The sequence below is a fragment of the Meriones unguiculatus genome, chromosome 19, assembly GCF_030254825.1.
Source record: "Meriones unguiculatus strain TT.TT164.6M chromosome 19, Bangor_MerUng_6.1, whole genome shotgun sequence".
In the NCBI taxonomy this organism is placed as follows: domain Eukaryota; kingdom Metazoa; phylum Chordata; class Mammalia; order Rodentia; family Muridae; genus Meriones; species Meriones unguiculatus.
The window spans coordinates 59933524-59961325 of NC_083366.1; the positions used below are offsets into that span (position 1 = coordinate 59933524).

Consider the following 27802-nt stretch of genomic DNA (forward strand, 5'->3'; position numbering starts at 1 on the left):
CTTTCTTTGTGTCTACATTGTATTGTCGGGCAAGGAAAATGTTTGTATGTTCTACGGAGTGCGGATGAATGCGGGGGGGGGGGGCATTCTGAAACTTGGTAGTATGGTGTGTTTGTCTCCCTAATCTGCTGGTAACATGACTGCTAATCTGTATCAATTCAAGTGGCAATTCAAGTGGTCCTCTCAGACCAGGAGGTAAAGGTTATTACCAAGTCAGTTATGTAGAGTGATTTTCAGTAGGCATGGATTTTGAAGCTATCTTGATGTGGCCTGAGAGTCAAGGATGGTCTCAGAAGTCACAGTGGGAACCCAAAGAGGAGATGAAGACAGTTTGCCATGAACACCAGAAATAGTTAGGAATTGTGTTAAAATCATTTCTTATTATTAATTTCTAAATATGACACTACTGAATTGTGACACTGACTTGTCATCCATTGTATTCTGGAAACACATTTTAACAATACTGTAATTGTGTATAAGTGTGCATGTTTGGTTTGAATACGGGTAAATAAGAAGATCAGAGAACAGCCTTCAGGAGGTGAATCTTTCCACTGTTGTCTCTGGCTGCCATTCTTGCATCAAGCAAGTGCCTTCATCTACTAAACTTTCTTCCCTGCCATCATTCTTAGAATGTTTTATTAGTTTAGGATGATACTACCTGTGAATGAGGGAATCAAATTAAAAGAGTCTTCAACAATTTTCAAGTGAAAATTTTTTATGTTCAAAGGAGACATACATTTCTCTTTTTTTTTTATTCCCTCCAGCAGCCCCACAGTGTATTTATGAATGAACTTTGTTTGCTTGTATGATATCTTATTTTAAGCATTCTCAAACGATTAATCATCACCATCTTAAACTTGGTATGGCTTCTTGTTTACCAGTGGTTTTCAAATATTTTAAATACGGCAATTTAAAAAAAAAATTAATCTCCCACTCATCCTCTTCCCTCATTTAAAAAGTGTTTATTGGGATCAACCTTGATCATAATGCTTTCTCCTGCAGGACCATCCTTGGAGAAAAGCATGGCTGGTAAGAGAGAAGACTGTGGAGTAGTGCCTAGAGGTCCTGGCCCCGGCCCCCATTATTAGACAGTTTTAGCTTGCTTGGAAACTATGTAGATCAGGCTTTCCTCATAACAGCCTGCCTCTGTCTCATGAGTGCTGGCACCAAAGGTATGTCACCATTACCCACCTGTTTTGTTTTAGTTATAGTTGAGATAACAGCATCTTCCCCGAGATGATCCCCTGTTCTTAGCTAAAAAATTTTGGTTCACTGGGCGTGAGGAGGCAGAGGCAGGTGGGTCTTCGTAAGTTCCAGAACAAGCCAGAGCTGTTCCACAGAGAAACCTGTCTTCAAAAAACAAAACAAAAACAATTTTGACTCACTTTTTAAGCTTGGAAACTAATTAATCAAACATAATGTCAGAGACTCTTTTTATGTCTCTGCTGCTGTTCTGCCTAGTAGGCAGAGTGTTCCTGAGACTTGCTATAAGACTATTCAACCAACAAGGACCAGAACATTTTGCTTCTGCTTCTCCTGTTGTCTATTCCCATCTATCCTCTTCTTAGAGAAATATCTTTACCAGACTACAGCCCCCCCCCCCCCCAAATGCTGCAACTGCCCAGAGGCATCTTTTTCAAATTACCCCATTTTGCAAAGAGCTCAGGCATGTTTGAATCTGGCCCGATGCTTTGGTAGACTACATTGCCGAGGCCAGCTTTAGCACACTGCTACTCTACTTCATGACTGTAAGACCAGCATCAAGATTGAATGGGAAAGGGAACAGAGGGTTAAAAGGGATTCTTGATGAGTGTTATCTTTTCTGACTTTAAAAAAAAATTGAATGCTCTAGTTTAATTGATTGTAGTGTTGGTTGTAGCATGAACAACCAACTTAGTTTTATTAGTTTTGTCACTCAGTGTGGACCATTCTCCTGAGTTACTGCAGTTACTGGCATTATTTTGTAACTGAGGTGTGACCCTGATGTCATATTGGTTGTCAGGGCAACTGTGCTTATTATGTAGTACATTTTGGCATTTTAGGAATTATCAAGGCCAATTGGAAGGGTCCAGACTTGGTGTATATACCTAATTCTGCTTGGTATAGAGCCAAATTTTGTTTAAGTAAAAATCTTAACAAGTAACACTTAATATATAATCCTCACAGTACCTGCACTTTATTAACTATATTTAGTTAATAATCATAATGGTTCTAGTATATTTAGTTATTATTTATTATATTAGTCATGCTATACTATTTTACTTAGTATATCTTAATAAAAGTCAGATATTAGCACAGTGTTTCACTTCCACTTTGATTTTTTTAAAATAAATCACACCTTGGTGACAGGAACAATAAAATGAAGTTTGGCCATAGAACCAAAGGCGTAGGCACCCATTAAGACACTATTGTGGGATTCCTTCAGATGCCATAGCTCATGGAAGTTCTTTTGTGAAACTGTATAGCCAAGCATGGTGCCTTGTGTCTGTAATCTTCACTACTCAGGATGCAAGACAGCAGTTCAGTTCCAATCTGGACAACATGCTGAATTCCTACCTGAAAAATAAGTGACCTGTACTCGGGTCATTTCTCGGTTAGTTATGTCACTAACTCAAAGTAAACACCCTATAAATTTCTGTGTTCTCTTATTGTTTAGGAAATTAGTACTAGCCCAGATGCAGGCAAAATTTATTTTATCATTTTTATTTTTGGGTTTGGAAATCTGCTTGCATGTATGTCTGTGTACCATGTATATGTAATGCCTGAGGAGGCTTAGAAGAGGGTATTGGATCCCAGGTGTGAGTTGATGTTTGGGTTCTGGTGATTGATCCTTGGTCCTCTGAAAGAGCAGCTCAGGCTGTTGAGTCATTTCTTCAGCCCAGATGTAAATTTTTGTCCTTAATCTCCCCCCCCCCAAAAAAAAAAAAAAAAGATCTGTGACTGGTTGACGCCACGGATGGATTGGATAGATCCATAAATCTATACAGTCTGGTCTTTAAAAATCCCACTTTCTTTTTTTGAGAATTCTCGGCTCCACAGCCTGTATCATTTCCTCCCTTTTGTATGGATTCCTTTGTGGGGACTAATTGTACAAACCCAATGTTAAAATACATGTGTCTATGCAGCTCTTGCATGTATGGATAGCTAGAATTAGAAGAGGTATCACCACTGCACCTTAGGTTGTGAAAGAATCTTTCCTTAATGTACTATAACTCCCAAGGCTTGCATTTTTCTCTGTATAATTGCATATCAATGTGGACTCCTTGGTTTTAGTTGTTTGTGTGTTTAAGACCAATTTTTAAGTTACATGACTCAGGGTAGCCTAGGCTTGAACTTGTGGTACTCCTGTCTCAATCTTCCCAAATGCTAGGATCACAATTGTAAGCTACCACATCCTGCTTAGCTGACTTTGAAGTAGCTCTGAAGCAGCAGGTTTTTTAATTATATAATAGTTTTAGGTCTGCAAAGCTGAGTAAGACATGCAATGTCTTCCTCTCACGAGACAAGAAATTGTATGAGTTGGAATTTACTCTGGTTATTTATTTTCAGAAGCTAAATGCACCTAGAGAATTTGTTGGAGTTTTCCTAACTTGGTAGCAATGAACTGGTAGAAATTATTGATTATGGAAGAGGCAAAATATGCCCTTAAGTGTTCTGAGGTTTAGGTGATAATTAGGTGGAAGGCAGCATGTACCTGGCTGGTTGCACAAAAACGCATTGGTATGAGATCATTTCTGAAACTCTAATCTCTTCAGAAAAGTAGCATTTTTGAGTGCAGTGTTTTGCTTTCTGGTGTCTTGGAAAACAGAAGGTCTTCATGTAGACACTGGATTACTATGACAGCATATTGGTGTTCATGTAGTGTCTGACACCTGCTTGTGCGACCAATTTGTCATTCATTCAACTTGTAAATTTGAATATTTTGTGTCAGAGGAGTTCTACTAATTCTGCTCCTAGATAGGTATCTAGGAAAAATTAGTTCTTGCTTTCTGGGACTGCCACAGAGGAACTGCATCATGATGATATATAGGTATACACTGAAGATTATTTTCAGTGCTTCCGAACAAAGAAGTCAAAATAAACCAGAGGGATAACTGAAAACTCACTGTTGAGTATCACAATTCATTTCATAAAAGAGAAAGGAAGAAAAGCTGGTAATACTTGGGTTTAAGATAGACTATCAAACTCAAGACAATGATGACTTACAGGAAAAAAACAACCCTTTCTCAGTTTTTCTGTCATCTCGTATATACTTAAATTGGAAAGGTTATATTGCAAATCTTTAGCCCAGTGCACCCCCCCCCCCCCCCAGTCTTCCAAAGACTATTCCTCTCAACTCCTACTTCTGGTGATCCCTCCCTTGGGATAATGGGCCAGGATTTTATCTAAACAGTTGCAGACCTACTGGTGTTCATAAGTATTTTTCAGCTCTTTATGCCCCAGAGCCACATAAAGGCTTTAGTGGAAGTGGGATTAACTTGTACCTGGAGACAGATGATAAATGTAAACACCTGGTTTCCTTTAGTTTCTGTGAAGAAGACAACAGCAGCAATGGTTGGGAAAGGCCTTCTTAGAACTGGGGGGTGTTAAAGGAAACTGAAATCTGTATATTATTCTCCAACTTCATTTCTCTCCAACTGTATATGTCACAGGTTCCCCCTTACCTCATTTCCCCAGAATTGGTGCTCACCAAAATATCTGCCTGTCTTTCTAGTTCCCTGCTCTGGGATAATTTTTGAAGAGCCTAGATAAGTCTTGCGAAAAGGAAAAGATGCCCATCTCCCAAATGTCCTTAGTTGACTGTGTATGATTTATGCTGCAAAGGGACTCATGCCAAACGCTTGCTCAGTGTTATAATCTCTGCTGGAGAGATGAGAATTCCCTCTGTCCAGAAGCTGTACCAGCATGTTAATGCAGGCCAACTCTTGAGTGGCCTCCTCCTGTCTAAGGAGACATAGTGACTTGGAGTATGGTTGGAAACCATACTAGCCTAAGCCACAGCTTTCTCATCTGTACAGTAGAATTGCACCAGACCTATAAGGCCCTGATTGTCATTCTCATTTGATGAAAGTATTTGGGTACTACTTCAGAGTAGCTTGTTGTCCCCCCCCCCCCCCCCAAGGTTCTGGGTTTAAGTATGTCTAGTTACAGTGACTTAAGAAATGACCATGGTAACTGTGAGGCAGCTGTATCATACCTCAGGAAATGCTAGTAACTGCCTTTAGCATTTGCAAGGTTTAAATTAAGTTAGTGCTTGTGTTTTAGGAGCCTAGAAAGATGAAACAACAGAGTCAGTTATTAGGATGGGGTTTCCCAGTGCCCTGGATATAAATCTTGTAGTGAACTTTCAGTGCGGTTCATGAGCTCAGTCTCCATCTTTGCTTTCCTTGAAGGGCCTAAAGAGAAGCATGTGCGTAGTATAAAGCATGTGTTTTGCATGGCATCATTGCCAGATGAAGTTCAAAAGCTTCAAAGAAAATGACTTTGAAAATCAAAAAAGAGACATGCACTGCAGTTATTGGAGGCCAGTTGGATGCCTGCCTTTTTCACCCCTCTCAGCAGCTGCCAGGCTACAGAGCCTGTTTTGTGAAAGATCCTCAAGAAACAATGAGGGAAAACAGCTTCAGCTTGATTAGATTAGATCAATTTATGTGCCATAGGGAGGTGCCTAGGCAGGGCTGGGGGAGGGGTATCCTGTGCTGGCGGTGGCCTATGCCTGCCCATTCGGTCACTTCATAAGTAATGAAGCTCCTGTGGTGGCTGGAATTACAGAAAGGGGGAGGGAGGGGTTGGAGGAGGAGCGTGTGAAGAGAGATTTCTGCAGTCTGTCTGGAGAGCTGCCCAGGTTTCCCAGCCAAAAAAACAAATAAAAATAAATAAAAGGCAAGTGCTGAATGACACAGATTATGATATTTAAAAAAAAAAAAAAAGGACACAATTGAAACAGTGCCCTGGTTCCTGCTGTTGTTGGAGATGGGTGTGTGCAGGAGGGAGGGGCTGGCTAGTGTGCAGGCCATCCCTTGGACACAAAAGTCTGTACAATTAAATTGTGACTCTCCCTTGCCAACATGTCCCCTCCCCCATGTGCCATAAATTCTGTAATTTTGATACGTCTGCATTGCAGGTCGTAGAAATGGCAGGATGTAAGGCTGGTTTCTTTTGCCTTTTCTCATTTTAATTTATCAAGATGGTAAAAACCGGGGAGAGGGAAAGTCAGCCAGATGCCCCCTCCTCTCTTCAGTGTTCGATTCTCTTCCAGGCACATAAATAATCTTCTCTCCCGACTGTCTCCCCTCCCCCTTGGTCCCCGCTGCTGTTGGGCTGTCCTATTGCCGCGCGGAATCTGCACTGCCGCTTGCTTATTACGTACAGGGGAGGATTGTTGACAAGTGCTCGGGAGCCTGCCTCACTGCGCTCTCTCTTCCTCCCTCCCTTCCTCTGTCCTTCTTCCTCTGTCTCTGCAATGATCCAGCTCTGAGGATGGCTGCTCCACGGGTCTGTCAGGTGCAGTTTTTGGTGGCTTATCTTGAGGAACCTGGGATAGAAGGTCTGTTCCTATAAATAAAAGAAAAAACAAATAGCTGTGATTTGTTTCTGTGTGATTTGGCTTTTGTTGGAGAAATAGGCCTTTGTGGGTTTTCCTGCTGGGGGTCCTGATTATATATCTATTATGGGTGGCAAGGGACGTGTTTGTACACACACACACACACACACATACACACACACACACACACACACAGTATTTAAAAGTGTTTGGATTTGTTTAATATTATTTTAGATTTTATATCTTTCCTAAGGGCAATGGTGGCTCTTACTAAGATACCGTGGAAATTTACAAGAGAGAATCAATGTCGTTCTTAGCACATTAAGCTCTGTTGACCATTTTGGCCAAATCTGTAGTTTTAATCATGCTTGTATGAATTTAGACATTTCTCTGGGGACTGACCAGCTATTCAGCAATAATATTAATATTATTAATTAATAATATTTTGCCAATGCATTTGTTTATTTGCCATCATTTAAAAATAGATGCTTGATGAAAGTTAAGTCACTTCATTCTTACCCTACATCTAGCTGCTTTTATAAATGGTATAGCATGTTTGGTTTCATTTCCCTTATTCCTTTTTATGTTATTATTTCCTTTAAGATGGAGGAAACTGAGGCATGTAAATAGAGGGCACATCATCAAGTGATTCTGATCATCCCAGAACGCTTTAAACCCAGTGTTCTTTATTTTCCCTGCATTCGGTGCATCATTCCATATCTGCGTTCCTGTGTATACAGTCAGATGCATATTGAACCCCATCCCTCGAGGGGCAGATTATGGCCACATTCCTGTAGTCTTGCCTTGTACAGATTTTCATCGTATATCAGTATTAGAAAGACTGTTGCTCTGGGAAGCAGTAGGCCTGGTGAACTTGTTTGCTATCAGTGGGCATGCTTCTGTTTGGACTCTCAGTATAGTCATCTGGAAAGTGGGTGGGCAATTGATTTGTTTATATGCAATTGAGATAATGAGGGTCTTAGAAAATTCATATTCTTTCTCTCCCTCCCTCGCCTGCCCTTCTTCCCTCCAAACAAAATATAACTTGGAACCTTTATGTGTTCAGTGTAGCAAAAAGGTTTTGATAAGGGTATTGCTGTTAATATCTATAAATTGTGTGGGTCATATACAGCTTTTGCAAGGTGTAAGCAAAGATTAGTACACAAAGTGGGTAAGTTTATGATGTTCACTGATGGCCTGTAACTGAGATTTTCATTTTGGAGAACTGGTTTTATTTTGGTACTCATGTTTGAGGACTAAATTCAGTAAAATGAAACTTTGAAGATCTCAACATCTGCACACATTGTAATTTCTTGTAGAAATCCTAAGCTGTTTGTATGGATCACCATGCTTTGCCACATGTGTTTATCCCAATATAAAACTTTGTAAACAGTAGTCTCATTGATGTAAAAATAAAGCTCATAACTCTGAGTTCCATTGTTCTGCAGCTCATTGTCCAGAGTAGCCTAATAAGCCCAGTCATGCCTGTTGTGTGCGTTTTCTTAATATGGAAGACAGCTTTTGACCTGAGAAGGTCAGCACAGGGCCTTAAATGCTGGGAAACCAGTTTTTAGTAGCTGGGAATTCAAGGATCTGCACTTGTGCTGGTAGCTTTTAAGTAGGTTGCATGGTAGGCATATGCTTGACCTGTTTGTCAGTATGAAGTGACTGATACTGGATGCTGGATGGATCTAGGATTTAGAGCTCGACATAGTAGAGTAATGATTCTATACAAAAGTAAAGCGTGACGTTATAGTGTGCTGAAGGTGTTTGAGGGCAGTTTTGAAGTCTACTTGTTCTAATTGCTGTGAAAGTAATGATTAACATGAATGAGTGAAAGGGAAAATTAATATAGTGTGTGATTGAGCTTTGATCCAAAAAGAAATAAGGGTTCATGCCAAAATAAGTGCTCTGATAGTTAGCCTTTGTGATGGTGCAGAATTTTTCTTCTGAAGACCAGAGATTTAAAATAAAATGTGTATATAAATTTCATCTGTGAGCTTTGTTTTGTTGGGTATTTGTTGTTGAATTTGTGATTGTTGGTTAAGATCTTGAAGAGGGGATATCTTTTGTCTTTGGGTGATGTGATTCTTTTTCATCTAGGGCTTAAGTCATGCAAACTGAGGCCCAATTTGTAAAGGTACTACCCTGTATTGAGATGGCCACAGGGCCTTTTGGTGAGGAATACCGTTTAAGGTGAGGAAATGTTTTGTTGCCTCTGTTGCCTTTTGTACTTTGCTTGATTAAAAACAGCTTTCCATCCAGTAGCTAAAATTTTTCCAGTCACCATGTTGGATTATATTGTCTTTTATCAAAGTATTGGTTTTGCAAAGGAGGTTTTAGATTCCTGAGGAATAATGGGTATGGTGATTGAGATTGGTAGTGGGTAAAGGGTTCTTCTTGTAGATTATTGGTATATAAATAAGAATTTATATCTGTGTATTGGGATAGCACAGAAATAATCAAAACCCAGCTTTACCCTTCTGAAGTTTGATCTATTTTGAGGTTCCATAGGGGCTAGGATTTTGATTACATTTTCTTGACTAAAATGGGAGATTTCTAATGCTGATTTGACAGTAGACAAAGGGGAGTCTCAGTTGGCTGAGGGGTTGTTCTCATGAGGGAGAAGGATAATTATTTTCTGTAATCCGGTGTATGAAGCCATTTTCATTTGCACCTCGTTGACCATAAGTGTCACTTACATCCTGCCTTATGACTCTCAGCCACATCTGTGTGGATGTGTTTTAAGCATGTCAATGGACAAGCCAGGGTTGAGTTTCCCAGTCTCTGCCCTGCTCACCCCTGTCCACCTCGTTGTATTGGATGTTCCCTGCTGACCTGCAGATGTACAGCTGAGGATTAATGTCTACATTCACGTGTGAAGCTGGCCCAGTATCAGAATGCCTGTACTGTTTGAAAAGCAGACAGTCCAATGTTTTTCAGAGTCTGAGGGAACCAAGACTCCATTTTTCACTAGTAATGGCGGCAAACCATGCATTCTGATTACCTCAGAGAGGTTCCTTGCCTTAACCAAGGAGGCTGCTATTATGATTTTCTCCCAACAATAAGTGAACACATATGTGTGAGCACATACAGAATGATAAATTGCTATTGAAAACAAAAGCTCTTTGGGTGCTTTACTGTTTAATGTGTAATGTGATACCTTGTATCTTAGTGACAGAGTGGCAGACGGCATTGGCTCTGTAACACAGAATCACCTTTTGTGCATACTTCCTACAGGAAAGCAAAAAACATTGGATCTCCCTAATATGCTAATCAGTTTGGTGTGCTCCAGATGTTTGAAAAACACTGGAACAGCTTCAAAGCCCTCCTTGTTTTCATTTCTTTTGGCATTGCCTTTGTGGAGTAGAATTTTCCTTTGGTTTTGTATTCTGCCATGCCTTCTTTGTCTCTAAAATATAAAATCATAATCTCTATATTTTTTTCAAGTGTTAGAAAAGAACTATCTTCTGTTTCTGCATTGTGTTCTGTAATCTAGAGTTACCATTTATTGCTTAAAAATTCTTTAGTTGGAGAAGGCTTTGCATAAATTGTTTCAGTTTATATTTTCATGTAAGGGCAATAGGGAGAAAGGATTACCATGCACACAGTATTTCTAGTTTTCAACATGATTCATTTTGTTCTTCTCTGCTGCTGTTCCAGACCCTTGTGTGGTGCTGTAAGGTTTTTCATTTGTTGCTAATTTTGGAAATGAGATGAATAGCTACTGAGCTTTTAGAGAGACACTGGTAGCAGCATGCTGTTGTGTTTAATATCTTGGGATGGTTTTCTGGGTAGTATGGCGGTAGACAAGTGGTGTCCAGGCTGTATCACATTGTTGATAGTGTCTAGCTGAGGTGGCAGGCCCAGTCCCCAAGCTGTCTTTATGTCAGTGATTTTGAATTTTTTGCTCATATTTATTGCTTTTGTGAAAGACAATAGACTGGTTTAATTTAAGTTCAATGTACTGAATATTAATGGAGGAGAACAAATGTACAGTGACTAGATATTTGGGCCTTTCAGTTTCTTTTCTGTTTAGCCTCCTCTCTCCAACAAATGCTTGTTTTAGCATTTGTTTGGGGTTGGAGGGGGTGGAAAAATTAAAAATGGAATGTGTGTACAGGAGGGGAATACTGTTGCATTATTTCTCCTCCACTAAAAATAATAATTACAACATTGAAGCTGGGCTGTGTTAAGCAGAAGAAGGAAAAGGCACCACACATTAGCCCGTCTAGTATTGCCATGATGGCTATTCTGCCCTGTGGCATCACATTCTGTTTTGCTGATCCAGCTCTCCTAGCTCATCAGGCAGGCTCTATGATTTAGTTTAAAACATTAGAAATTAAGTTTGATAGTAGGAGATGTGAAAAAGAGTAAGTAAATAGATCGGGGGAAGGATGCTTTATCCAGGCCACATAGACAAGGAAACTAGAAATGTGTAATTTTTCTGAATAATTTTTATACAGGGTGGGAATACTTAAATTGAAACCGTTGATCATGTACAGAATAACGTCAGCTCTGCTTCCTCATAAAGGGTCTGATTCAAACACTAGGTCTGTGTTGCTCTCTCAAGTTCAGGTCATCCTCATTTTGTGACTTGGAATGGAAAAGGCTTGGAGTGCCCTGAAGGTACTAATTTGAGGCCAGTGGACAGTAGAGCTCCCACTTGTATTCCCATTAATGGCTCAATCTTGCCTTAGGATCAGAACAGCTTTTTTCCCCCTTGTGCATAACCATGAATACATAATTTCTGATAAAATTCTAAGGGACATCACATACAATTTCCCCATGCATTCCTCTAGTATTTGTGCTTAGTAGTTATTTTTTTGGAGGGCTCATTTTTAGCATTTTTATACTTAGAGATGTATACTTCTTCCCCCAGCTCTTTCCTACTCTGGCTGGTGGTTTGGTTTTTTATTTATATCTGTCCTTGCACCTAATTGTTACAAGTTTGTAGGCAAGCCTCCTAATAGAACTATTGGGAGAAGGTGGAGAGAATTTGTTGCTGATGGAGGCCTCTCTGAAATATTGTCCATAGTTATATAGTTAGTTGTCTGGTTTCTTGTTTAAGCTTACCCCAGTTTAGTGGTGATTCAGGAACAATAGGTCTTCTGCCAACTGACATTAGACATGGGCTCCAACTTTCTTTGTATCACCTGGGAGCACTAGTTGTGTAGAATAGGGCACATGTGAATCTGGGACACGCTCAAGTTGAACAGCAAGAGAATTTGTTGTTCATCCTGTGTGGGGTTTCTGGAAAGACAGAAAAGCTGCAAATTTTCACATTAGTCTAAAGTGTCATACTCAGAAGACTACTTCTTACCCATTCCTACCTAGTGGTATCCCATCTTTCCTTAGTTTCTTTCTTTTAAAAGCTCAGCTTTTAAAAAGACTATGTATACATTGTGCTGCCTGTATGTATGCCTGCACGCCAGAAGAGGGCACCAGATCTCATTATAGATGGTTCTGAGCCACCATGTGGTTGCTGGGAGTTGAACTTTGGAAGAGCGACCAGTCGTAGTAGTCTCGTATTCTTTTTTAAAATGCGTTGACAGTGTTGCTCCTGGCTGCGCTGCTTGTCTGACTGACCTGCATCGCCTTGCTCCCCATCACTTGTTCCCTACTGGAAGTGTCAAGTGTTCTGTTTTTGTTTGTTTTGGTTTTGTTTTCATATGACTAGGGAACACAGGTGTCTCTCTGTGTCCATATCCTAAAGTACCCTGTCAATATAACAGGTATTTTGAAAACCTTAATCTCCCTTCTTTCACTTTTTTTCCCCTGATAAATTATGCTTTATCTACACATACACACTATTTAATCACAACCAAAAGTACACTTGGCTATACTACAGTTTGGGAGGGGCCTCATACATTTTATTCCTTAGTTCCCCTCTCTTGCTAAGGAATTGAACCGGACTTGGCTACTGAACTGGCCCCAGTCACATTTCTATTGAGTTTTGAAAGTATATTTGTATTTTCCAGTGATTTGGTATCCTACCCATTTCTGTATTGGTGTGTCAATGTACTAATCATGATATTATTTAGTTATATATGCAATTCATGTTTTTAGATTCATAGCCAAAAGACATTTAAATAAGTAGGTGAAATTACAGTGTACTTAACAGCGCAGTATGCATTCGCTGCTGTATCCAGTGAACACTACTGTTGTCCCTGAGCGGATCTTCCCATGTTTGTGTCCACGGGAGCACATCCATGTGTGGTTCAGTACTGAAGGTCTAGGTAGCTCTTGTTTGTTGAGATCTGAGGCCAGACTAGCTAAAAGCTGAACTAATGGCTCTACAGGATTGTCCAGTTTGCCTCTAAGATGTTATAAAGTTTCTGCATTTAGCTGTTAATTTTTTGTTGTTGTTGTTATAATTAGTAAACATTTATTCGTTACTAGTTATTGAAGAAAACTAGTGGGATGTTAAGATAATTGAAGCTCTTTAAAATATATTTTAGTTTAATCCCTAGCATTTTAGAAGCTGAGGTAGGGAGATCACTCATTGAGGCCAAACTGGGCTGCATATTGAGACACCGTCTCTGTACCAAAACCCAAAACCATCTTCATCCCATTTTTGGCCCCCCGCCCCCCAAGCAGGTGTGTGTATGTGTCACACACACACACAAAATTACATCTTGACTTTTCTTATGTTAATTGTTTTTTGTAGTTAGGCTTTTGAATCTCTTGTGAGTCAAATGAGGCTTAATTTTTCTTCCTTCAAGAGGATTGTATGTGCTTGTAAGTTTTCTTCTGCCCTCATCAGCTGTTGTACAGAATTGAAGGAAAACTGCTGCTCCTAATGTAATGTATTTAAGTGTTTGTCCCTTTTCTCACCTGTAGGGCTCCTTGGTAATGACCAGTCTAAGGCTTTAGGACCAGCCTCAGAGCAGTCAGAGAATGAGAAGGACGATGCATCCCAAGTGTCCTCTACTAGCAACGATGTTAGTTCTTCAGATTTTGAAGAAGGGCCGTCGAGGAAAAGGTTAGTACCCAAGGCTGGAAAGTATTAGTGATCTAATCATAAATCAGGGACTACAAATTTGGTTGGTAATATTTGCCAAATGTGAACAAGTGTGAATCTACCCACATAGTCCTGTTTTTTTTTTTTTTTTTTGTTTTTTGTTTTTTGTTTTTTGTTTTTGGAAGAGTTAGAACTAAGGCTTTCTTAAGTATTTCCCAGTAGTACAAGGAAATGAAAGGTGTTATGGCCTGGATTAAATGTGTTCCTGCCATGCTTCTTACCATCAGAAATTCTTAAATATATTGTATATGTGTTTTCCTCATCTCTGAAGAGAGATTTTTTTTTCCCCCAAATTATTAGAAACTTCATATGGTATTATTTCTTAAAAGGTGGTATTATTGTCACAAGACTAGGAATCACTGCCTATGATCTTAATAAGTCTGATTTTAATCAAACTATAGAATCTGTTCTTCAAATATAGCACTGTTATTTCTATATGATTTTCCTGTATGACTTAAGATAGTTCAGTAAGGTGGTATGCTATAGCTGTATTGGCAGTAACACTGTATAGCATGCTGTTCTAACTGGACCTTTAAAAAATCTCTTTGCCAGTATTTACCAAATTTCATGTCTTATTGTTTACCCCGTTTAAAATTTGTTTTTTGTATTATCTTTATGACTATAATATTAAAAGGAAAAATTCTCTTGGTTTGATCTTCTTAGTTTGATTCATCGTCTCTAGTGAAGAACATTGAAAAATTAAGGGGAAGAAAGTTAGCTATATGTTTGTGCTTAATAGTTCCTGAGCCTGAAGTTGACGTACATAGCTCAAATTCTTAATTTGTCTTCCTTCTTCCTTGTGTCTAATAGCATATGGTCTATATTAATAACTTGTACTGTGATTGTCTTTCAGTTCTCACCACTGTCGTAACTTGCTGTTTGATGTGTTAGTGTAATGAGCACACACATCAGATGACTCTTGTCAGTACACTATGCTTGTTTTTTTTAGAAAACAATTGAGAGACTTCAGAGACTTCAGACTCAGTGATGAGTTTGAAGGGGACCATCACTAGAGTAGAGGGCTGAAAAATATATTCAGTAAATCCATTGTCATGTGTGGTAGTTAATCTGTGCCTTCTAGAATGGCTGGTGCCCATGCCTCTGGCATCAGCTTTTGCCTCGATTTGGAGAACACATTCTTTGGTCATAAGCCAGCATTCACTACTGTGTGACTGACTCCCCCTCCCTCCCCGATGTCAGTAGGTCTTTTTCTTGGATGACAGTGCTGGTGGCTTTCTTTGCAAACATTGTATGGTCAGTGTAGCTGAGTGCAAAATAGTCATTTAATCTGAATTTGTAGGTCAATAGAAAAAGGAAAAACTTTGTAGAGTTAAATTTTAATCACTGCAAATCTTTTTTTGGTTGTTGTTGGTGTTAAATATCTTTTCTACTAAAGAATTTATTGTAGGATGCTAGTGATGGTTCAGCAGAGAAATCTGGGTTTGAGTCTCATAGCCACCCATAACTCCAGTTCCAGGGGATCTCTGCATGTGGTAACTTACCATACATGCAGGAGAAACAGTTATACACATAAAATTATTATTTTTAAATTAGAGCAAAATATTTCATTGTAGCAAAAGAAAATACAAGGGGAAAAGTAAAATCCATTGCAGCATCTTTTTGAGCTAATAGTCAAATTCTACAAGTAAAACTTACTAGGTATTTTTGCGGCCTAAGTATAGGGTGCGCCAAGTTTTCATCACTAGTTTTTAGAAAAAGTTTCTGTAATTCAGTGTGCATTGGTGTTTTGCTTTCAAGTATGTCTGTGAGGGTGTCAGATTCCCTGGCACTGTTGCAGACAGCTGTAAGCTGCCGCGTGGATGCTGGAGGTTGAACCCTTATCTTCTGGAAGAGCAGCTGGTGCTCTTAACCCCTGAGGCGTAAAACACTCAGATTTTGTAATTTTTTTTAATTACATGTATGCATGTGTGTCTGTGTGGGTATGTGCACATGAGTGGAGGTACCTACAAAGGCCAGAGTTGTTGGATCCCTCTGGAGTTGGAGAGCATCTGTTGTTGGTGCTATGAATCAAAGTTGAGTCCTCCCAAAGAGCAGTACATTATTGCAAGATATTTGATCACACTGTGATCCAGATTGTGTACGGGAAAAGCCTGTATCTAGTTGTGGTGTGGCTCAGCCTTAGCATACACCTTTCTGTAAATCAGATTAAATAAAGTCAACCATAGGTCAAGAGGTGGAGCAGGCCACCAGTTGATAGGGAGTGAATATAGGAAAAATATCATAGAAAGTGAGAAAAGGTCAGGAGGATGGATAGAGAGGCACACAGGAAGTAGAAAGGAGGGATATTCAGTTTGAAGGAGAAGGGGCTTTTTTTTTTCCTTCTTAGACATCTGCTAAATAGGAAGGTCAGTTGATTGCTTTGTTTGCCTCTCTGAGCTAGTAGGCTTTCAGCCCGGCATCTGGTTCCTGAATCTTTGTTGATAAAATTGAATGTTTGGGATTTTGTTTAAAAACAATAGTATATGTTCTTATCCTATTTTTTGTCCTTTACCTAGTCCCAATGCTAGTTTTTGATGCTGGTATGAGATGTCCTCATTTACTTAAAGCTGGAGGTTTATCAGTAGTCTTGTTAAGGCATGCATGCCTTTGCAGTGTCATAGGATAATTCAGGAGTTTTGATATAAGTAATATATTCTTAATAACTTACATTTTTAAGAAATCCTTTATTTTGGTTTTGTTCCATTTTTAGTGGGTTGGGTTTGAACTTTTTTAAAAGCAGAATTGATGAATTGGAATTGGAATTTCTGCAGATTGCTCAGTATAGTGTTTACAGTCCATTTGCATTGTATTAGATACTTAAAATTTCTGGGACAAAATAAATACTCAATCCTAAAAGTTCAGGGTCATATTTGTATATTTGCTTTGACGTTAATCCTATTTTTAGGATGATCTGATGTGGTCATTGGTAACTGTTTTTACCGTTTTGTTTCTGTGCGTATGGTCTTTGTTACTTATTTACCTTTTTGTCTGTTAGCTGGAGAAGAAGAAACAAGAGGACAGTTTGGTCATGCTGTTAATGCCCTCATCCTGGAGTCTATACGCAGTGAATGCACCTTATATTCTGACTTATGATCTGACTTTCTCCCCAGGGAAATCACTTTTTGTTGTGATACTTCTCACACGCTTTAAAAATGGTTTTGATTAAAATGACCTTGCGCTCACAAAATGTTCTCTTCTAGACTCATGTTAAGCTGTATTTGCTCAATATGCCATGCCATAGTTGTTCCCTGACATTTAGAAGACAGAAAACAGTAGAATTCATAGCTCTTTATGACTCCTTTCGCAGTTCTAATTCCTTAGGGAGAATGGGTTAGAGACTAAAGTCCCAAATGTCTTTTATCTTACCTGTTAAAGATATCATTTAGGGCAGTCTTTGTAGAAGACAAAGCTGACTGGGAGTTTTCTCCTTGTTTGGGCAGTGTCTTCTAAATGGAAAAGCGAAGTAGATGAGGCACTTGGCATAGCTGATGGCTGGTGTGGGAGTCTTTCATTTATTTTATATTTACTGAGTGAGGCAGGTAATGCTATCTGTTATGATCCTTTCCTCAGCCTCCCCAGTGTCATCACAGGTACATGTCCTTGCTCTTGACCTTCCGTCTTTTTATTTTGATTATTGTGGTGGGTGATATAATACACATCAGGGTTTTCTGTTGAAGTATTTAAGTTGGAAAAACTAGATGATGACCATGCCTAGGCCATTCCTGTAGGTTGTCTATTTGATTTAATTTATGTACCCTTCTGGAGCAAACAGAAATGGACAGATTTAGGCCAATCCTGTGCAGAGTGGTAAGAATAACATTTTAGAGGTATAGTTGTTAAGGTAAAGATGTGTCTAATGAGTCAGCTAAGTTTTGAAGAGAATAAAGGTGTACGGTACATGTTCTATGTGTCTGATATCACTCTCAACCATCAATAGTTTTGGTGACACCTGAATCTTCAGGATCACTGGAGAGACTTTTGTTTTACACATTGTGATATGTTTTTTCACCATTCCCAGGCACAGCAATCTGTAGGCACAAGGAAAAACATGGACCTTTCTCTCTCTTTTGAAATCAACTGAGGTCCTGGAAAAAACACCTTTATGGTTAACAATAGTGATTTTCTGTGTTGAGCTTAATATGCCTTCAAACTTCAGGAGTGGGACCATTTGTTGATAAATAGGTTCTGTGGAGACTATTCATACCTTACTGATCTTTTCAACCTGCGTAGAGGCCGCTATCTAGATCATAATGCCCAAATCTATGGCAGGAAGATAGTCTTCCAAAGTAATTCATGCAGTTGCTATAACATACTTTTCAAAATACCTGTAGATAAAACCAGATAAAATAACTAGATAAAATAATACCACTGTATAGGGTATAGAACAAATGAAATGCTTTTTTAGATTATTCAGTTCAAGCTCACTTTTCATAGAAAGATTTATCCAGTTTAGTTTCTGGATGTGAATACCTGTGAGCATTCTCTAGTACACTAAGAGATTGAGTCTGCAGTTTGCTAATTTGTGCTACTATTACTGTTTTTCTGAGATATATTTTGTTATAAATATTTAAATATATAAATACATATTTTGTCTCTAGGTTTGGAAGGGAGAGAGAACACCAAATATATGGGAGTGTTGCTGCACAGCATACAGGGCTAAAACTAATTTAAAGTCCTGCATTGAATAGTTTTCTAGCATCTCTTTGCCAAAACATTAATAGTATTGTTTAAGGTTGATGCACTAACTTATTGGCACCCCACAAACAAGCAAACCCGAACATTTTGATTTTCTTTATACATCAGCTAACTATGATATTCCAAATTCTGTCACAAAATTGAAGAGTATTTTACAAACAAAGTCTGTACAAAGTTAACATTTTAGTGCTCTATTGACTGAAGGGTACTTCATACTCACTTGTCAGTTGTCTATTCTGGGGTGTTAGTTGTTACATGCAGGCAGAAGGTAAATCCTGACTATATTCCTTTAGCTAAAAGCATGCATTCCTTTTATGTGTGTGAGAGTAATCACCCAACAAGGGGATAAAAAATTCAGTGTTGGCCCTTTATATCATTAGTCCCAACCACCAACTTCTCATGTAGTTTAATGAAAAATAATATTTGAACATTAACGACTTGTAGGTGGCAAATCTCATCCCATAATAAAGCATATGAATCTTAGAAATGTTTATGTCTGTGATAAAACTGTGTCTAAAGGAGGCTTTACATTGATAGTATGATATGGTGCTAATTAATAAAACTGCCTTGGTTCTATCAATCTATAAGATTTTTATTATTTATTCTTTACAGCTGCATTAATAAGATACAAACCTAGTACTCTGTTACTTTCCAAGTCATGTGTGTCAAATGTAGGCTTTATTCTTGAAGATTTTTTCTTCGGCCAAAAACAAATGGCCCTTGGGAACTGAGCCATGGTGGACCCCACCCATGGTCACTGAGCACTTTGGTCAGTTCTGCCTGTCTGTGGTCCTCACAAATCATGTGCACCACTGTGTGACTTCCTGCCAAATGTTGTATCCCTTTTATATAATGAACATTTTTATCCCTCATAAACTAACCTTTAGCTTATTCATGCCCTGTTATGATCTCCTCTGCTATTAGAGCTTTTATCTCATGTGCAAGAAAAGCTCCTCTGAGGTGCAAAAACCAAGAGAATGGTTCTTCCTGCTGGTCTTGGTGGTTCTCCAGGAAGGTCTTTGGTAATGTTGTGACTTTAGTAGGTTGTTCCTTTCCACGTGGGAGAATATTTGTTCTTATATCTCATCAGTGGAAAGAACATATTTGTGGTTAGACGGCAAGGATATAGGTGTAGGCTGTCTTATTCCTGTTTTGGGAAATGAGTATGTTTTGTAGGAGTGTGTGCGCCTTAACCTCAGACTTAAATTTTTTCCCTAGAGATCATGCTTACAAGGTGAAAGCAAGGCCTCCAAGTCAGTGTCTCAGGTGCATAGTGCAGAGCAGGTGAGCTCTTGGTTTCTCCAGTAGAGTGTACCTGCTGTGCTACCTGGAGGCCTTCCCATAATTCCATAGCTCGGTTTTCCCTGGGGATTTTTGTTCAGACCTCAGTCCTTTGTTGTCACCACACCTCTGATTCCCCATCTTGCAGTAGAGCAGTCCTTGCAGCTTGCAGCTGTTGAAACAGCGTCATAGGTGAAATGGACCCATTTCTGTCTTGGAATGTTTAACTGCCTGGCCGATGATTGCCCAAGGTTCTGTTTTTGTTTGTTTGGTTTTGGGGGCATGGGGTTGAGTTATGGAAATTTGCCCATTGCTTCTATCTGTTGAAGCAGATGTTGAGCCCACCTGTATTTTTATCATAAGTCAGGCCTATTTTGTTCTGCATAGGCAGATTTCATCAGGTCTTAAGATGCAGCTCTGTTTTCTATTGAGGGAAGGATATGCCAATCAAGGATCTTTCCTGTCAGATCATGGTGTAGGATGATGGTTATTGGGAGTTAAATTCAACACTCTAGAAGGAAGAGTTTGGAATTGTGGTGTGATTCCCCCCCCCTCCTTACCCCCAATATATTTGAATGCAGAGACACTGAGAGTGGAACTCTTTGATAGGATTAGAAGGATTAGGAGATATAGCCAAGTTGGAAGTATGTCACTAGGGGGTGGGCTTAAACCTATGTCAGGCCCAGTCTCTCTCCTGTGGATCAGGATGTATGTAGCTCCCAAGAACTTCTCCAACAACCTGTCTGCCATTCTTTCTACCATGATGATAATGGACCAAGACTTTGAAATTGTACTTTTATAGGAATGGCCCTGGTCATGGCATCTCTTTACACCAAGTAGAACTGTGATAAAGATGTGTGGTGAATGCAGTTTGTTGGTGAAGCACTATGGGTTTAGTTATTTCTGGGTGACTAAGCACAGGCAGCCTAGGACTTGGATTTCAATTTAAGACACACTCTATGGCACATGGAATATAAGTCCTCCTATGTACCCCGGGCATGCTTCCAGCTCAAGCAAACTGTTATTGCCCAGATAAAGATGATAATAATGGGAGCTGCTGCTTTGCTTTGGCTGAATGCCTGCATCTTTTCCTGGATGGGAAATCTGAAATGTAGGACTTGGGGACCTTAGTTATTTATGTCCTTACCTTACTCTCCTTTCTTTCCTTGGGGCCATGGTTGGGAGCTGATGGGAATGGCTGCTGTCTCTTTGTAGGCTCTTGACCTTCGGTGAGTTTTAGTTGTTCTCTCAGGGTTCTCCACCTTTGAGAGGATTTCATTTATTCTACTCTTCTGCTATAGGTCCTTTTATCCCATTCTTGACTATCTCTCTCCTCTCCTCTCCTCTCCTCTCCCTCTGCCTCTGCCTCTGCCTCTGCCTCTGCCTCTGCCTCTGCCTCTGCCTCTGCCTCTGCCTCTGCCTCTGCCTCTGCCTCTGCCTCTGCCTCTGCCTCTGCCTCTGCCTCTGCCTCTGCCTCTGCCTCTGCCTCTGCCTCTGCCTCTGCCTCTGCCTCTGCCTCTGCCTCTGCCTCTGCCTCTGCCTCTGCCTCTGCCTCTGCCTCTGCCTCTGCCTCTGCCTCTGCCTCTGCCTCTGCCTCTGCCTCTGCCTCTGCCTCTGCCTCTGCCTCTGCCTCTGCCTCTGCCTCTGCCTCTGCCTCTGCCTCTGCCTCTGCCTCTGCCTCTGCCTCTGCCTCTGCCTCTGCCTCTGCCTCTGCCTCTGCCTCTGCCTCTGCCTCTGCCTCTCCCTCTCCCTCTCCCTCTCCCTCTCCTCCCCCCCCTCTCTCTATATATATTTGAGAATAGTACACAGACCACCATGAGTGCTATATATGTGCAGCCCCAAATAATTCTCACCACAATCCCTTAGTTCTTGATTATTTTAACAACAACCCACTTCATATACAAGAAAACAGGCATGAACAAGAGGGTCTCTTCTGTATTATTCTGGTACATAGAAAGAACCCAGCACATGGCTTCTACTTACCTTGAGATGATCATTAAAGGACAATACAGTGAAGGGTTATGGAAGTGTTCTTGTTTTGTAGTTTCTGAGTGTGACCTTTAAGGAGGTGAGGGTGCTGCCACATGTGGAAATAGGTACTGTGTTAGAAAGACCTGCACAGTAGGGGCAGCAGTGAAGCCAAGAAATTCAGGTTTATTCGTGGTTTCCACGAGTTAAAAGTCACTGTGTTGGAAACGTAATTGCTAGTGTGGATGCTAGAGCAGAGTTTTAAGACCAGGAATATGATATTTTGAGCATACATGTAGGTCATGTGAGTTCTCCCCTTTTGAGTGTTAAATTAATGCCCTTCTTGTGATAGTGGTTCTGTGTTTTTTTGTAGCATCTAGTGTGCTCCTGCTTTACTATGATTATTAGTAAGAATATTCTCACTGGATGACTGCTCTCTTTACCTTGGGATAATTTATTGGTATTAGGTGTTCTTTAATAGGAAGTCTGTCTTGTAAAGAATGATTTGATAGAATCAGTATAATGTTTGATAACTGTGTAGAACTTGAAGCACCTTTTTCTCTTTAGGGAGGGCCTGTAAGAGTGAAAGAGCAGGAGACTGTGTCATTCTTGGCCTTCTCTTTGGCAAGTTGTTTTTCTGAAGTGGGTTTTTTTCAGCTTGTGTAGGCACTAGTGGACCCAGTAACCATTTCTGGTTACCAGGAGACAGGCTTAACACAGCTACGTAAGTAATATCAGGAGCTTATGTGTGCTGGGATTTTGCTTGTAGAGCTGGAAGTTTGGAGTTGAGTTATTGTGACCCCTGTAATCCTTGAGTGGGCTTAGGCTGATATCCAAGGATTTTTTTTTCCTGCTTCTCTGACAGCATGCTCAGGCATGCTTTCGTTATGAGAGGTGGGGGTCACAACCTGTTTCTCAAGCCAGGTCCAGCTACCTATCCTTAGTAAGCCAATTAAAAGACGTAAAAAAATACTGGGAGTTAGAAAAAGATGGGGCCTAACTGGGAAGAGGGTCAGAGGAGTACAATCAATTCCAACCCCTAAAAGTTCTCAACCTTCTTAGGGCTGTGATTCATTAATGCAGTTTTCCTCCAATTAAATTATTTTTTTCAATCATTATTTTGTTGCTACTTCATAACTAATTTTTGCTACTGTAATGAACTGTAATGTTTGTAGCTGATATGCAAACCCCTTTTGCAATTCACTGATTGAGGAACCTCTGGGTGTAAAGGTTTCCTCTAAAGTGAGATTAAAGGGTCCAGGATAAGCCCATCAGTTAAAACAGTTCTGGCAGGGTATGCTCCTGCCTACCATTAACCAATCATTGACTGGGGCTCAGGCTCATCCTTTAAGATGGTCTGACAGTTCCAGTTCTGTGACTGCTTTCCACAGAGGGTTGGAAGAGGCTGACAGCCTTTTCAGGAGGCAGGAGGGTTTGTGGGAGCCAGAGAATCCACACAATACATTGATTTAGAAAATGAGCTGTAGTTTGAGCAAGGTGTGCTCAATATTCATAAGTACCCTCCCTAGGAACATGAAAGAACAAGTTAGGGGCCTGCTACAAGCTGCACAGGACAGTCTTGACCCACAGCAGCCTGGCTAGCTTTTGATATTAACTTGCTTCCATTACCTGACAAGGGACTGCTGGAATATTGTTATCAATCTTTATTTCCATCTAGTCCAAGATGTTCTTCAAGGCAGTGCAGTAGAATTTGAATGAATATAGAACACAGCTTTCTTCATCTGCAGGAGGGAACAGATTCTGGACAGGGTTCTTTTCTATATATAGAAAAATGTGATTGATCGATTCTGTCTGTCTGTCTAGATTTATTTTTAAAATTCTTACCAACACGGGGGCCCACACTGGACAACTCTGATTTTTAGTTCTCTTCTTTAACCTTTATGTGGGTGTCAGGGAACCAACTGTTACCTCCTGAGACAACTTCCCATCTCTAAATTTCTTGTTAGAGTTATTTTTAATTATTTGTGTATGTGAGTGCATGTATGAGTAAGCACCGGGGTATGTAAGTGGTAGATGAGGATTAGAGGACAGTTCTAACACACACACACACACACACACACACACACACACACACACACACACACACAAGCGCGCACGCGCAGCCATGTATTGCCAGCACTCAAGAGGCTATAAGGGAGGAGGATCTAGAGTTCCTGCTACCCTAGGATATAGCAAAACCTAGGTGATCAGCTTTCTATATTGTTTTTTGAATAAAACTGGGGTCTTTAGTTAAGTTTTTCTTTCTCATAAAAGTAGGGCTTCACAGATTATCAGAATGACCTTGTTTTTGCACATCTTAAACATGGGATGGTGGAAATGCAAGTTGACATTGATGGTTTTTACTTAGTCGTTAGTTACTGCCAATAACAAATTTCTAGGCTCTTATAAGAATGTATATTTATCCCTATAATTTTCCTAAAGTCCTAAGTAAACATAGACTTGTTCCTTTGGTTTATTTAAGGAAAATTGTCAGTACTTCTGACACAATTATTATTGAGACCACTTCCTTTTTGTTGCTCCAGAGATCAGATTGCAGGGTTATCAATTCCACCTCCCATGCAAATCAGGGTCTAACATGCTTTGGGTTTCCATGGAGACTCCTGGGTACCAGTTTCTTTCTGTCTTCATTTTTTTTATGGTTCTTTTAAATTGAACTGATGTCACATGCTTTTGTCCTCCTTTGCATATCCCCAAGCAGACAAATCAAAACATCACTTTGACATCTCTGAATAGATTGGCCATCCTGGAACATATGCTGAAATTTAGATTGGATAGATTCACATTCAGATGAAAGACACTGAAGATTTGTAAGGGTTTAGAGTTACCAGGATTGTGAAGGAGGTGACAGCCATAAGTGTCACTTGTGAATCACATGAGTGTGTTCATGTGGGGGTTGCTAGACATGCTTTTTTGTGCTTGCAGAATGCTCTGTGGTGTTAGTGCCTCCCATGGGTAAGTTCAATTAATAGTAATGTAAGTGTTTAGACTGAGATGGTGAGCACTCTTTGATGCTCTCTTCCCCTTCCCTCCCCCAACAGTGGAAGGCAGCAACCAGAATGACTTGTTTCCTGTAGTGCTTGGACTCATTTCTGTCATTTAAAAATCAGAGAGGAGATAGAAGATGGTGTGTGGGGTGGCGGGCATGCTGTCTTCCCCCACCCACCCCCGTATTTATGATAACTACCAGGCAAGACTGTTTTCTCCTTTGCTTCAGGCTCATTTCATTGGCTTTGTTTTGCAGAGTAGAATCTTCATAGATTTCCTTAATACATTTGTCTCCCAATAGTTTAATGCTTATTTTACCGTATTTTTATTTAGACTGAGTATCACCAGCATTTGATTCCTGTGTTTGTGACAGGAGAGGAATGGTCATGGCTGTGTCTGTCCTTGATGCTCAGGCTTTCAGAGTGTGGCTCTTAACTTCTGGGCACATGGAACAGTCTTCGTTTATATTCGCGTCTTCAGTGCCTGCTAAGAGTATCTAGTGTATTATAAACATATGTATTTTTGAGAATATAAGAATTCTAAAAGTAGCTGGGCAGTGCTGGTACAGGTCTTTAATCCCAGCACTTGGGAGGCAGGGGCAGGTGAATCTTTGAGTTCGAGGAAAGCCTGTTCTACATAGTGACAGCCAAGGCTATACAGAGAAACCCTGTCTTGAAAAACCTAAAACAAAAAAGAAAATACCTAAAAAAAAGGACAAGAAATGAAAGTGTAAAGGAGTCATAATATTACAGAACTACACAATCTTACCTATAGCAATTCAGCTCAGGACAGTAAGTGCTATTACACAAAGAAACCTATCTTGGAGGATGGGACAGTTTAGATCTTTGTCAGTCTGTCACATTAGAGGTGTGTTCTTTTGCGTGTATTAAGTTGCTGGTCTTTCTTCTGTGCACTGTCACTTCTGACTTTCTGTTGACGCTGTATTCTCCCATTTTAAAATATTATAGGTCTCTGTATGTACACCAAGATGGACCTTGTAGATTTAATTTTCTTTGTAGAGTCCCTTACCTTTCCTCCCCTCCAGTTTTACAGCAGGCTCTGTCCTCCTGGATGAGGCCAGAGACTTGCCCACAGCCATCTTTACTTAGTGATGCCAATAGAACTTGCCAACTTATTGTCTTGGTGGTCCCATTTTTTTGTTCTTCTGACACACTAACTTAAGGTGGACTTCAGCTTTCTTGTTTATTATTTCACTTTCCTATTTTCCTTTAATTGTGCTTTTCAGGATAGAGAAGGTATTTTAATATTTGGCCTGGTGCCTTGCTAATCAGCCAGCCAGCCAGCCAGCCAGCCAGCTTGCCTGCCTGCCTTCTCCTTTCTGCTTCCTGAGACAGTCCTCAGACCTGCAATGATTTCTTTTGTTGCCTTTGCCTCTGTGAGGCTGTAATTAAAGGTGTGCATCATCATGCCCAGCTGCCTACTTGTATTTTGAATTTGTTTGTTTGTTTTTGAGACATAGTTTGTCTGGGCAGCCCTGGCAGCTGCATAGCTGTTAGGATAACTTTTTCTGGAGAATATTTCTTTTTGCCCCAGATAGACAGGGCAATACCGGAGCACAGAATCACTTCCACTCATGTCCAGCTATGAGTGAATGAGCATGGGGGACACTATGGCAGCTAATTTAGTGAAGAATTGCACCCTATGAAGCAGGGTTCCTCTTTTTTATAGTTTATTGCTTATGTAATCTTCTAAGAGGCCTTTTGAGTTACATGAGTCTAAGTCCCTGCTCCCTCACTGAAGGAATGCCTCTGTCCCAAGGAAACAGCTACATGTAAAGATCTGATCATAGACCTGTACAGAGAATAACCCCATGACTTATAGAACACTAGTCAACTGAGCCCTCACAGTTAGACTGTATAGTAATGTTCCTAACAAGGTAGGGATCAGAATGTACAGTGTTTTGTTTTGGCTGAAATTTGAATGAGTGCCAAAATTGCATCCCCACCCTATTTATAGTTTGTTTAGTGTAGATTGTGAAACTGAAGACCGTGGAGAGAAGAATGTGGTAAATGTTGCTCCACCGTTTCAAAGACCCTTTAAGCAAGTATCTTTATGATACTTGAAAGCTTGCGTCTCTTGTTTCCTGTCTTTGTGAATTATGCAATTGTCCTCTGGTCCTCAATTTCCAAAGCACACCCCTACTCATTTTTGGGGAGCAGTCATTGCTGGGGGCGACTATGTACATCTTGATTTGTTGAGATGGGCTTTGGCCTAGCTTAGGCTGCCCTTAAATTCACATTTGACTACCATGTTAGGATTACAGGTGTGGACCAGCACACCTAGCTTTTGCTCTGCCCTTCTCTCCCTTCTTATGTGGGGTCTTCTTTGTCCCTAGCTGGCCTCAAACTCACTTAAGTAGCCAAGGCTGGCCTTGAAATCATGACTTTTCCTTCTAAGAGCTGGGATTATAGGTGTTATGCCACTACACCCAGCCAGTGGCTCATAACCTTTTAAAATTGCATGTCTGCAAAACAGAAACTATCCTGGGGCATATATACCTGCAGTGTTAACCCTTGAGATGCCGAGGTTGAAGGATCGAGAATCGGAAGCTTGTCTGAGCTTTAGGTAGAGAGACCTCAATACATAAAAACTTTTAAACAATTTTAAAATTTTTATACAATCAAAGTGTTTGAATTTTGTTTTTTAAATTTTTTACTTTAAAAATATGCTTATGTACCCTGTGTGTACCTAGTTCTCAGAGACTAGAGGATATCAGATCCCCTGGAAAATGGAGTTAAAGACAGATGTGAGCTGATATGTGGGTGCTGGGAATGTGGATGCTTTGAAAGAGCAGTCAGTGCTCTAACTGCTGAAGCCATGCATCCAACAACAAGAATATCTTTCAGAGAAACTACTGCTAAAACCCCTTCCCTTAAGGAGATGTATATAACTCCTACCTTTTCCTTCTAAGTGCTAATGAAAATTCAAAGTAAATTTTACTGGCAAGTTCATTGGGTTTACTTGCATATAGAATGGATGATAGGTTGGTTATGGGAGCATGGATGGCCACATAGCCTCACTGAAAAGTTTTCACCAACATGGATGTTTTCTGCATAACCACAAAGATAGAGAACCCTCTTTTCTAGTTTTCCCTGGCCTATATATTCTCTAGCACCTATTTGAACTCCCACCCCAAGGCCACTGCATTTAGGGTAAAATTGCATAGATACTGTTTATAAGGGGGGACTGGGTACTCAGTTGAGGAAATGTTAATAATTCACAGGCCTTATAACTGTTAATAGCTGCTTGGAGGATAATACAAT

At 40.1% G+C, this 27802-nt stretch overlaps 1 protein-coding gene across 4 annotated transcripts in view; it reads left to right on the forward strand.

The window, feature by feature from the left end:
- Positions 1–27802, forward strand: part of Jarid2 (jumonji and AT-rich interaction domain containing 2) — a 196580-nt gene that overhangs the window by 101942 nt on the left and 66836 nt on the right. For 2 of the 4 annotated variants that reach the window (XM_060372398.1, XM_060372397.1), the window contains exon 4: positions 13388–13529. The exons of 1 other annotated variant lie outside the window; for it this stretch is intronic. In XM_060372398.1, coding sequence (XP_060228381.1) covers positions 13388–13529 — 142 coding nt within the window. Of the gene's footprint in view, positions 1–6252; positions 6548–13387; positions 13530–27802 lie in introns of those variants that run through there. One more of the 4 variants, XM_060372399.1, reaches the window with a different exon arrangement.